At 32.1% G+C, this 13,303-nt stretch overlaps 1 protein-coding gene across 1 annotated transcript in view; it reads right to left on the bottom strand.

The window, feature by feature from the left end:
- The window catches only part of LOC104465933 (glutamate receptor ionotropic, kainate 2), a gene marked incomplete at both ends in the record, with an annotated part of 82,262 nt that overhangs the window by 47,347 nt on the left and 21,612 nt on the right, over nucleotides 1-13,303 (bottom strand). The window contains 3 exons of the mRNA XM_010079182.1: nucleotides 4,942-5,115; nucleotides 8,273-8,326; nucleotides 12,005-12,186. Of these exons, the coding sequence (XP_010077484.1) occupies nucleotides 4,942-5,115; nucleotides 8,273-8,326; nucleotides 12,005-12,186 (410 nt within the window). The remainder of the gene's footprint in view (nucleotides 1-4,941; nucleotides 5,116-8,272; nucleotides 8,327-12,004; nucleotides 12,187-13,303) is intronic.

Here is a 13,303-nt window from a genome sequence, read left to right on the forward strand (position 1 = left end):
TTATATAGCTACTAAAATGAACGTTAAAGAATAGAGTTAATAGTCAGAATAGAAAAAAAGCACACTTTTCTATGTAAGATGAAAGTATATAGCTATACCAGATGATAGGCAAAAGCAATTAGTAAAGAAAACTTTACATTAATGAAGCAGCAGAGCTTGTTAGGTCATCTTAATTATGCAAGCTAGCTTCTGACCTGAGGCGCAGAAAACTGTTAACAGTTGTAGAGTAAAAGAATTCTGAAATCATAACACTTCATGCTCTGCATGGTTGGTCTGAATCATGACTGTCATATATAAATGTAGAAGTGTATTTATGCCCAGGGGTTTGGGGTTTTTTTCTCATTCTGAGCGCTACTTGTACAGATTCAGAAATAAGAAACCTAGTATACCAAAGTAAAGTTTCTTGAAAAGAGTATGTTATTCCTCTGTTTTCCAGAATATCTTTCCATTAATGCAGGTTATATGAAATGACAATACTGTTAGAATTTAACAAAAATGCTCAGTCATGATAATTAAGTAACTTTTCCATCTTGCAGGAAAATCCAAAATTTGGTTTTTTGCTCCAGGTTAAATCAGGATGACCTCTTACAAATTTCAACTTTTTATAAAATAAAAGCTAAAGATACAGAAATTAAATGTTTTTATTTCAATCCGTTTTGTTTTGGTTTCTTAACTTACATTGTAAATTCATTTTTCAAGACAACATCTTATTCTGGTGGAAAAATAGTGGTGCTTTTTAATGCTCACTTTCAAATTTCAGAATTTAGCATAAAGTTAGTGAAAAGTAACAGTAATGAATATATCATGTATCAGAAAATTGTCTAAAGGTCCTCAATCTAGGTAAAAGTGGTTTAGTAACATCGTAACACAAGGCTCCATTTCAGACTAGTTTCAGTCTGTATTGCAATCTGCAATGTTGAAATACTTCTGAGGCGGATTGCCTCAACAGAACCAAAGGTTTGTGTACCTGAATCTATCATACATTTTGTATAGAAAAAAAAAAAAAAAAATTTGTTTTGGTGACACACAACTCCAAATATTTATCTTGGAGCAAACCTCAAAACTTTCAGTGATGCTATTCAACCTCTTTTGATTTGAATGCTGTTCATATGTTATAATTAATTAGTCTCTGGGACAGAAATGTACATGGAAAAAATATTCTGCAGGTGTCTGTATTTTACTTTTATGCACCAGCTTCTTTAACCCTGTAAAAGAGGTCTAGGCAACTAAACATTCTAGCAGAATGATTATGCCATAAATAAAACCTTATTAGTCCAGTCTGGCAGCTGACCAAACCGATACCTGTTGCTTTTTACCTTAATGTTCAGCACATTTTTGCCTCTCATAGAAGGGGCAAGTTCAAAAGGTAATGACCCACCCTGTCTGCGGTCTGACTTTATAAATGTGCATTTCGAACTGCTAACAAGTGAAATTAGTGGTGAGAAACAGGGAAAAGCACGAATGAAGAGACATTTATCAGCTAGATTGTGACAGATTAAAGACACTTTAGATTTTATTTGGGAACATGTAAGAAGCCAAAGGGAAAAAAAAAAAAAAAACCAAAAAAAAAAAACCACAAACACTTTTGTGTATTGCTCAATTAAGTCAGGAAGTACAAGATCAAGTGAGAATTCATTACAAAATTAATTCTAGTCTGAAAAATCCCCAAGTTTGGATTTAACATGGGCAAAGATTTTATTCATTATTTCATTGGGACTTTTCCAACGATAACAAGAAGAAACAAGGAGACAATGAGAAAAAGAGAAATGTTAGATACAGTTAATTCTACTAGCATGAAAGATAAAGTATTGCAATAGATTGGTCTTTGACTTTTATTTTCTTCTGATATTTTCTAAAGGCATGGCTTCTTACACCTTTGACAGAATTATCATTAACATATTCCTATACTTTTATTATAAGAAACATGGCATGTGCCAGTTCCATGTGATCTTTACTTTTAAAAGCATTATGTATTTATTTTTGTGTGTTTAGTACAAGGATGGTGAGAGAACAACAATAATCAAAGTAAATACAAGACTGCTGAAAATACCCAGAAAAAAAAAAAAAAGACCTTTACACATTTAAGAAATAAACGTAATGTTTAAAGTAATCTAGTAAGCTATATCACTCATGCATGCACATACATTTCTGCGCAAGTGTGACACAGAAAAAAAGATGCAAATATATTTGAATAGGAACACAAGTAGGTTGTTATTAATATACTGTGAGGATAAGCAACACTTTGATTATCTTTGGACCAATAAAGGAATATGAAAGAACCATCAAAAGTATAATGAAATCTATTAGTATGTGAATCATTATAGAAAAGCCTCTTCAGTAAAAGTAGACCGCTGAGGCTTCCTCAGGACTTCTATGTATAATAATAAAAGTATATTCAGAGTTTTGTTTTAAAGTCACCAATCAGTTTAGACTTTAGTAGACATCATATCTATTGGATTCTTATAAATATTTATACAAGCAAATGTTTTATCACAAGTCTGTGTAAAGAAAATATATCGTCTGACATGACACAGCAAATGATTTCCAACATTCCACAGATTTTCTGGAGTCACAGAAAGAACAAAGCCAATTGTGCTACTGTAGTTACTCCTGTAAATCATTTAGTTTCTTTGTCATACAAATAAATCAACGTTTATTAAACAGTGGAATGGTTAAATATGGTATTATTCATTAAATAGTTTAAATTTGTTTTTCCAAAGCCCATGCAAAGAATCTTAGGAAACCCTAAAATGAGAGTGAAATGTGATGGAAAATTTGCTTTTCCCAGAGTGTGCAAAAGTGTTCTGTGGACCAGCCTAGAAATGAAAGGAAAACTATTCTAACCGAAGTCAACAGGAGTCACACTTGGAAATTTGACTTGGAACATTCCAAAGAGACGAGATGAAATTTTGTACCCACTTTTTGTTACATTGGGATACTCCAGGTCAGATAATTATGAGAAAAATTACATACTAATTAGAGATCTATAGAAGCCTACAGAAAACAACTTAAAACAAGAACTAAGACTGGGAACTCTATGAATCATAAATAAGGAAACGCAATGTCAGAGTCAAACTGACAGTTCTAACTGTCGTGATGGCTAAGTTGATTTACATACGGTGGAAAATTCAGAGGAAGAAGGACAAAACACAAACACCATCAGAGCTTGTAAACTTTGTGATCTATAACTGCCTAGTTTTATACCATTAGAAATCAGTTAGTCTTCACTGAGTTCTCTAAATGCTCAGAGATATATGAACATCACTTTTTTTATTTGGCAAATTCTCAAGTTTCAGCTCTTTTAATACCTGATTAAATGGCATATAGCTATGTGGCTCAAGCTGAATGCATTCCCATTAAGCAGGTTTATTGTTAATATTTTTTACTGAATAAGCTGTAGTCCTTATCAACCAGGAAAAAGAAAAAAATTCCACTTCAGCCCATATCAGTTAGAGTATTCCGTAACAGCAATTAATCTGTTTAGAACCTTTAATTCCTGAGTGCATTTCTGACTTTAAATACACAAGAACAGTGAAATGGAAGTAAAATTTTACAAACTTAACAACTTCATTGATAATAAGTCAATGAAATGAATATATTAATGCAAAAAAGGAAGCATGAAATAGTGACTTGCAATAATAAGCAGCAGCTACATGTATGCCAGATGCATACTTTGCATATTTCTAAAATTTTAGGAGGTTCATTTACTTATTTGGAATTACCTAGAGAAATTAAGAATGTAACTTTACAGATCCCATCATACAGTACTTTAAAAGTGCAGCACAACAGAACTAGTAAATAAATTAAATTTAAAATATTTACAATTACCTCATTAAAGGCAGTACATACAACAACTAAATAGAAAAAAGTCTTTTTCTCTAAAAAGAGTAATTTTCTAAAAACAAGACAAAAAGGAAATTAACCTTCTAAAATACAGATTGCCATTTAGTACCTAATGTCTAGAAAATCTTTAAATTTTATCAGTAGAAAAAAATTGTTCAAAAGATTAGCTATGTTATGTGGCTCAATAAACACAATGTAGATAACCTATAGAAAACTAAGACACCAATCTTCAGGAAATAGAATTTTTTATTTTTCAAGTGGAACAAAAAAGGCTTCTAAAAAAAATTAATTTAAAAGAGAATTGGAACTCTGTCAGCAAAGATGTTACAAAGTGCTCCTGGCCAAAAAGTGGAAAATTGTATCTTTCAAACAAATTTGAAAACTAAAGAGGTCCTAATGTAGGATATGTTTTAAAATAAATCTCTTCCTCACATCATAATTCAAAATTTTATTCCAACTAATGAGTAGAAACTCACTGAAAACCTAACAATGAAAGTTTATTTGCATGAATGTAATTGTGATACTCATGAACTGAAGTGAGGCCAGAGAATAATGGCAATGAAAGGGGAAAAAAAACCAAACCAGATAAATTAGCTATATTAAGGCACAGAAATTGGAAAAAATAGTAAGAAAGAGTTATAGCACTCATAAAATATTTTTTAAAGAATTATGCATAAATTAAATAGTACACATTATTAATTAATGAATCTTAAATGAATAAGGTCAGAAAACATAGAGGAAGAAACAATTGAGATTTAGCTTGATTTTTGTCAGGATTTGACATGATCGCATACAATATTTTCAACAATACAGTAGTGGAGTATGGACTAGATGAACTATTTTAATCTGACATTGTCTTTCAGAAAAAGTAAAGTATCTGTAATTTTGTAATAAAGTTAATATGGTCATGTAGTCAGTCTACAGAATATTAACAGACACACCACAGTTAGTGTCTGACTCATTTACAATGACATTTGGTCTCATACCTCTAAAAAATTTTAGTGAACAGAAATGAAAAGTTAAAAGGTTTTTTTTAACTTCACAAATATATGCAAAAAAAAAAAAAAAAAAAAGGGAACTAAACACTGATATTCATACCGTCATAAATCCATCCAGCAAACCTGAATCAGGCTTAGGAGGTGCTTGCAAACGCTCCATAGACCACTTTTCAATGATAGATGACACCTGGGTATTTTCTGTGTTTAGAATCCTGAATCCAGTCATGTTAACACCACTATACCGATAGGGTTCCACATCCAAGGCAAACAGGTCCTGAAAAAAATGACCATTGTATAAATTATTGAATATACTGCAGTTCCTATTTCAATTGTTAGACCACCTCCCCAGACGAGAGTACTGAAATCCTCAGGAGTAACAGTACTTTATATGCTAGGAAGTGTGTTCTGTTTTTCTAGGGGCCTGTGCCTGTGAGCAAGCAACTCAGCTGACCCTATAGTGGGAGTAATCTGATTCACAGATGAAGCACAGATTCAACTGCCTTTTTTTTTTTTCCCTTAAAAAAAAAAAAAAAAGCCTTTTAAGAAATGCCAGCTCCTGTTGCAGAACTGTATCCAGTACTAGGTAGGCTTAAATATTATTACTAATTGATAAAAATGCTATCATTAATTGTTACTTTTTTGGCTTACCAGAACAGGCTTCAAATCATAACAGAACAGGCTTCAAATCATAAAGTAAACAGAACAAGAGTTTCCTTGAACCTTCACCCTCTATGAAACTTGAACATGCTGATCTTCAGCCAATATATTGGGGAGAAGAAGGGAAATGTACACGGCTTCAAATGTAACCAAAAGTGTTTTTCACAGCTATCAATCGTACTTCCAAAACATGGGCATATCTTTTATTAGGAATTTATCTCTGCAAGAATAAACTGTGCCAATTAATACATTTGCAATAAATATATATGTATTTGTGTATATATCTAGCCCCCCAATACACACAGAGGCAAATATAAATTAAGAAAAAGAAGAAAATAAAATTTTGGATCAAGCCAGTAAAGTCAAGATTATCCCAATCCTTTGACAGAATCCTTAGAAGCAATGTAGAACCAGTGTTGGACTTCAGGAAACTCAGGTCTAAGATAAAGTTTTGAACATGGCGGAAAAAAAAAAGTTTATGAAGAAAACAGTAGTGACTTACTAGGTCTAGCTACATGCATTATAAATTAGCTTTCATTTGGTTTACTTTCTGTCTACTTTTAAATAATTTTTAAAAGTGACATAATCAAGGCCATACATAAGACATTACTGTCCTACACCAACTTTAGCTTAATTGAACATGGAAATTCTCCACATAATTCATACTTATTCGTTCATTGCATTTTTAATTTAGTTTTTGCTGGCAGTATAATATATTATAAATTTCCATGAAATGGTGGCGTTAGGTGTAACCCTTGCCTGAATCTGTTTTCTTTAGTAGCTAGACCTGAAGAAGATTAAATACTGTACTATGGAAAACCAGAATATAATTCATTGTTCATTGTTAACATCACTAAGCTCATTAAAATATCAACCAGTTATAAATCACTACCAATTTTTAATTACAGCTAGTCATTATTATGCCATTTTCCACATATAATACACCTAAGATATGCAAGTGTCAAAATGCTTTTAAGTTATTCATTTACAGATAACCTAACTCATGTCCGCTTTCTAGAGAAATTAAATATTTTATTCCAAAGGAAAGGTAGGACATAACTAGAACTATGTTACATCTTTCCCTTTAAAAATTATCTCAGTTATTACTGTGAAAGAAATCAGACCCTCAGATGTAATTGTTTAATCTAAACATTTTCCTGTTTACACTGGAATATAATAAATATACACAACAATGTTATGGATGTATTATAAATACACACAGGTCAGTGTATTAATGAGCTACTGCATTAGACCCTGAATCAATCAAGAGGAGAATACACAGAAGACTACTGTAAACACTGTGACTGGAAAATTTATTTGACAGGATGTTCACCATGTCAAGAAAGAAGTAATTAATATATCAAAACAACTAAATTCTGATGCAAGTTCCAAAGCTACATTGCAAAATCAAAATCTATCATCCGTTTGTGCACACTAAATAATCTTTTGATAGCTCCAAGTCAATTTAATATTTGTCTCTCCTAAAAAAAGCTAATGTTCTAATAAGGAAATAAGAATGACAGAAAATCCTGATTTTTAAATCTAGCTTTAGGAATGAAAATTAAATGTTAATGGACAGCATACCACTTAAAAAAAGATATTTCCACCAATAGCAAAATTAAAATTTAAAAAATAAAAAATCCCTTGAAACATCTAGAATCTATTTTGATAGACTAGTGAGGGTGATTCTGTTGCATACAGTCCTAAATCCATAAGTGATACAAAAACCCTTCTAAATTAAGTCAGGTACTTGTACAGGGTATTTTGCCTTTACAGTTCTAAAGAACTTCACAAATTATTTTGCTTTCTGTTCAACAAACTATTTCCATACTAACACTTTCCATGAACTTCTGTTTTGTGATTCTGAGGTGAACTTTCCATCCTACCACAAAGGATTCATTTCCACAACGACTTGAACATGTGTGTGACTTTAAACATAGGTCATTTCAAGCATGGTTTTACCAAGGCACATCTGTCTCATGCTTGAAATTACTTGTATTTTAAGAATCTTAATGAACTGTAATCTAAATAGACAAATTTCAACACAAGGAAAAACAGAGAAATATGCACAACTGTAGTTTATAAAGTACTCTTTTACCAGCTTTTAAACTCTTTCTTAGTTAGGCTGTGGTGAGCAGCAAAAAAAGGTTTTCACATACATGTTTCTTATGTTTTGTTAGAGTATTCACATTTAAAATGTTAATTTATTGCAAATGTTAAATCTGATGATTCCAAGACTGATCAAATTCTTTCTCAGTTACTTTCACAATGAACACCAAAAAATATTGCATAATTCATGTATCTAAAAAGCTCATGTGGACTGTTAAATAAAAATGCTGCTAAAATTCACACCAAATTATTCAAGAATCATCTGACTGAGAAGAATTACCTTGTAAAATGTTGGACTAAAAATAGAGAATATATGAGTAAATTTAAAATGTCGTAATCTTCACATACAAATAGCTAAAAAGAAAAAGGACAAAATTCATAATATAAATAATCAATTATGAATTATATATTTAGCTCTGCTTGAAAGTCAAAAACTGCAGTGCTACGGAGTCAGTTGCTTTTTCAGGTCTATCAGTTTCCAGGGTACACTGCTGAACAGTAATTAAACCATCCTTATGAGTTTTCACTGAAAGTAAGAAAACTAACAGCAAAAACATCATGTAGTCACACCCCATTCCAGAGACACTGTTTTCACTTGGTCAAGGAACATAATTAAGGAAAGTAACATCTTTGTTAGATGCCATCAGTATGTTTAAGCCACTTACCAGTGTGGTAAAGATATAGTGATAGTATTCTGTCATCATTCCCATAGCTAAAGCCTTAAAAAAGATAAACAAAAGATTAATGTTTCGGAGGTCACATAATACATTTTTATCACACTTACATGGCAAACGAAAAGCTGCAAAAGAGCACTACTGGGATCAGACTATAGGGTTGGAATTATACTAAAATTAGGTCAAGCAAGTCATTTCCTAGCAGTTAGAGCAGATTACTGACTATTAAAGGATTTTATGAACCAGATCTTCTGATAGAAAGAGTATTATTAGACTGTTTAGTGCAGTAAATGTGAAAGGGGCTTACAGATCTACATACTAATGGACACATTAAGTTGCCACACAAAGTCTGAGTTAACAATATTTTCATTCATTATTGAACCTTTCCCTTAAAAAGAATAACCTAGTAGGAAATATTTTTTCTATTTTGATGAACACTGCTATCCACTTAAAACAAAGACCAAGCCTAAATTATACATGTGTATATTTTTTCAACCATGGAAGAAAATACTCGAGTCAAGTTTTGGACAGCTAGATACATAATACTTCAGTAAAAATGAAGAACATTCATAGTACTACTCTACAAACTCAGGTATCTATCAAGTATGTTCATCTGTCTTGCTCTATGTAATACCAAATAGTATTTGATCAACTACACAATTTAAAATGTTCATACTTTTAACAGTATAAGAACAAATATTTATAGATAAAATTTTAAAGCAATAAACTATGAATCTCATAACTCTTACTCATTAAGGGCATTTTCACCTGAAAAGCATGTATCTTCATGCTCTGCACAAAGGTTGCCTTAAACTAGTATGATTCATTCAATCATTTTAGTATTTACAGTGACTTTTAGCCAATTTTAGCACTGTAAAAAGCTACACAAGCTACACTTTCTTCCTTTCCAGAAATTATCAATGGACTTCTTTGCCAAGACACTACCAGTTACACCTCCTAAACACACTGAAGGCAACAATTATACTATGAGGGTTCTGAAGTCTGTGGGAGACTTTTTACTAATAACATCACCTGAAAAATGGTGAAATGACTAATCTATATGTTCTTTTCCAAAGAAAAGTTAAAAGCTAAAATGAATTTGAAATATCAGCTGTGGATCAGATTTTATAATATTATAAACAAGAGTTTGACAAAACTGCAACAATGCTTTTCCAAAGGATGCCTATACCTGTGTATTTAGAATTCCACAATAACATTTAGGACTATAGGACAGTGTGCCAATAAGAATTTAAATTCTCTTAAACACAGGAAAACCATTATCTCACGAGAAACATTACAACTTCATAAGAAACTGTACAACTACAAATATTGTTAGCTTTGTTAAGAGCTTTTTTTGTTGTTATTTTTAAATAAAGCCAAGGTATCTTCCTCCATATACTAACACATTTGCAGTTGCCTATATCTCTACTGCTTATAATCAGGTCTTTCATACTCCACAGAATCTCTACTCAAGAACATCCTATGTATGTTTCCAATTCTGTTATGTGTTGGTGTTGTCTCTTTTCCATGTCTTATTTCTCTCACTTTCCTCAGTTCTCAAAAGATCTCTCACCTTTTTCCTCTTCAAAACATTGTAATTTTTCTTGCCTCATTATTCCAGTGCTTCCTCAACCGTTTAAGTCATGTCTGCTTTCCAGGTTGCCTGGTGACACAGTTACCACTGAGATTTGCCTTAATTTAATTATGTTTGTCTGAATGATGGGATTTTTTTTTTCTTTTCATAATGTACTTTTGGCCAGAAAACAGTAGTTGCCATTTCACTGACCTCTCAAGGTACCTATTTTTTTCCCCCTTTATGTCCAACATTTTTCTGTTCTACCAGCTTCGTTGTTAATCTTTCCCATCATCCTCCCAAGAAGAAACCCTTTGTCATGTCTCCGCAAGTTCATCCCTCCATTACCACAAAAAATTGGTTAACTAATAGTTCACAAATGAATATATATTTTTATTTTTTCATTATTTTTCAGCAAACACAAACACTATATTTGGAATTATATCACTGAATAATAAATACAGTCTTAACATCTTTTGTGTTAATTTTGGCAGCAAGAGCTCACATTCAGCTGCAGAACTACCAATTTTAGATATATTTAAAGCATTGCAATATTGCCACTGAATGGAAAGACAAAACTCTACAGAAACTGTGTAAAGATACAAACACTCATGAAAGAATTGTTCCTGTATCTTACTTCTATAATCTTTAGGATTAACAAAGTAGTTTGACAAAACAGTTTACAATTTGATTTAAAAGGCTGAACTGACACTCTCGGGTCATGGGACATGATTAAAGATACAATGCTTTTAATTTTGCTCCCATTTCCCTCTAGCCATATGTTTTTAAAAATGTTGTATACTATGAAAGAAAAGTTTCCTTTAACCTAAAAACTACCAGGTACACTATAAATAAAGTAACTTGATAGAGTTATTGTTGGTGCTGCAGCATTCTATTGCCATCAACACATATTTCACCTACATTTTTAAGAAGTTAAAATAATTAAATGTACATTTAATGATTTGGGCTAAACAATTGGACTAACAAAGCTGGCTTATGCTTAGCAAAGAGCAAATGCCACCAGCAGAGGTTTAAGATTACTAGGAATTAATAAAAGCCTTTTAATCAGTGAACAATAAAGCAAAGAAATGATAGTATAGATGTATGTTTACTAGCAATTTTAATTGTACCCACAACAATATCCCTAAGTACCTTTAATGAGAGTCATATTTTGAAATCTTAAATACATTTTGTTTTCAATTTAAACCATACAGCCTGCTAGTAAATGTAATATCAACATTAATTAAAGTCACTAAAAGCTGTGCATTTGAAATGTAGAACATTGTTATGTTTTAGGTATTTTTCTTATCCTCCTTATTGCAAGTTATAGTTCAATTACAAAACTATGGGGAAAATGGCCTCTGAACATAAGGAATTCCTAGTCTTTGGAGCTAGTTCATCAAACTAAAGAAGACACACAAAGGGATGTTTTCTATGCATACTTCAGTGTTACATTAAGTTTTTTTATGAGCCATGTCCTTTGTAAACTGTATATTGTCACCTTCTCTTGGAAGGCATCACTGGAATCTGCTTCTGCAATACAAAGCCAGTCAAGTATTTGTGATTTTGCTGTATCTCACCTACTCATCCTACTTGTAGACAACAAAGCAAACACTTTCAGAGCACCTACCCAAATGTATTCAGGTGTTTTGCAGTCCTATTAGTAATGCAAGAATATGGCTCTAAAAAATATCTATTAGTTCTGTCCTCTCAGTGGAACACATTGATGTGGTCTGTTGGTAACATACCATTCAAATATCACTATCTGAATAAGAGTACACAATTTAGAGCCTTCAATTTAAAAAAAAAAAAAAAATCATTGTTATATAAAATAGCACTAAACAAGCATTTAAAACCCTGGTTAAAGCATCAATTATCCAAAGTACCAATTCTTCATAGTTGAAAGACTGATATACCTTTTCCACTGTACATGAACCAATTAATCTGTTCCTTTAAAAAAACATAATGAAAGCAGCTACCATTATAGTCACCAGTAAAATTATCCCGGAAACCCTTGGCTGATTTTCAGTTAGGCCTCAGTAAAACTGACATACAATTCCCCTGCTTGTTAAATGCCATTAAGTCTGGATATTACTTTTATTTATTAGGCATGAAAAAGATTAGGTCATCTAAAGCAAAATGAGGATTACCTGCTTCAAGATGCCTGCTGCCATTTCATGGCTGCAGTCAAAGATTACATGGAATTCTTTGCCTCTTTTCATCTCCTTTAGCAATGGCTTTGCATCTTTCGTGTCAGCTGGTAACTGACGTATTTTTAGTCTCAGGTTGTATCGTGATGGAGCCTTGATGAGCTCTTGTAATCGAATAAGGCCTTAAGGAAAACAAAGGAGACAAAAGAAAAGAAAATTATCAAAACAAGAACCTGAACTGCTAGCAGAACAACTTAGTATAAACATTCAAAGTTTGCTGAATTTTTCTCCCTTCTCAGTATGTTGGAACTGATACACAAAAATTTTATTAAAATAAAAAAAAATAAGTATCAGCATTCACAACACTTTCTGATCAGACAAGTTTTTCTTCTTCCTTAATATTTATAGACAGTAAGCAGCCTCATTTAGGATTACCTTAAGACAGACAAATCTTCGTTTAGCATTATCAAGCAACTACGATATTTCTCTTCAAAGAACATACAGAATTATTCTAACTCAACTAGTTTGTAATCAGACTAGCCATTCTCCTACCTAATCTATCAGGTTTATGTACAAAGTTGTGAATAATTTCGGCACTGTAGAACACTTTCACATAATTTACATGAGTATTAAATAATTCTTTTTATTCATTATATAGGTAAGAAAACACATATATGCAGCAGCAAAGAGGCCAAATAAGTGACTTATGCCATGGCATTTCTCTTTAACAGTCTACAACTCGATTTTGACTTACTTTACTTTTACTATGGAATAAGATGTGGTAACATTTTTCCAAAACTCCTGTTGTTCACATCAGCATAGCAGTGTGTGGTGTGCTTTACAGACCACTGGTTGGTCTGTGACCAGAATCAAGTTGTTTAACTGTACTGAAATGACAGGGCAAAACCATGTCTCCTATGAAGTAGCAGTTTATTTCCCTGTTAGGAAAAAAAAAAAAAAAAAAAAAAAAAAAAAAAGTGTTTTGCCATGCTAACTCCCTTCTTGCATTGGAGCATGCTCTACTTAGTGGCAGTAACAAGGGTTAAGGGTTACTGTTCGTAATTATGTTTGCAGTACACATATATAGTACATCCAACTGCTAAAAAAATGGAAGCTCTGCTAAGGATTTTAGTTACAGCAGGATCCAGGTGGGATCCAGATGTAAATGAATTCAAGTGTTTCTTAAATCTGAAATAGCTTACTTCACTACACCAAAAATACTAACAAAGATGACCAGTTATTATCTAGTTACCATCACAGGCAGCATTGTAATATTAAAAAACTGCTATTTTATTTTAT

This window comes from Pterocles gutturalis, unplaced genomic scaffold (genome assembly GCF_000699245.1).
Source record: "Pterocles gutturalis isolate BGI_N339 unplaced genomic scaffold, ASM69924v1 scaffold6661, whole genome shotgun sequence".
Taxonomy (NCBI): domain Eukaryota; kingdom Metazoa; phylum Chordata; class Aves; order Pterocliformes; family Pteroclidae; genus Pterocles; species Pterocles gutturalis.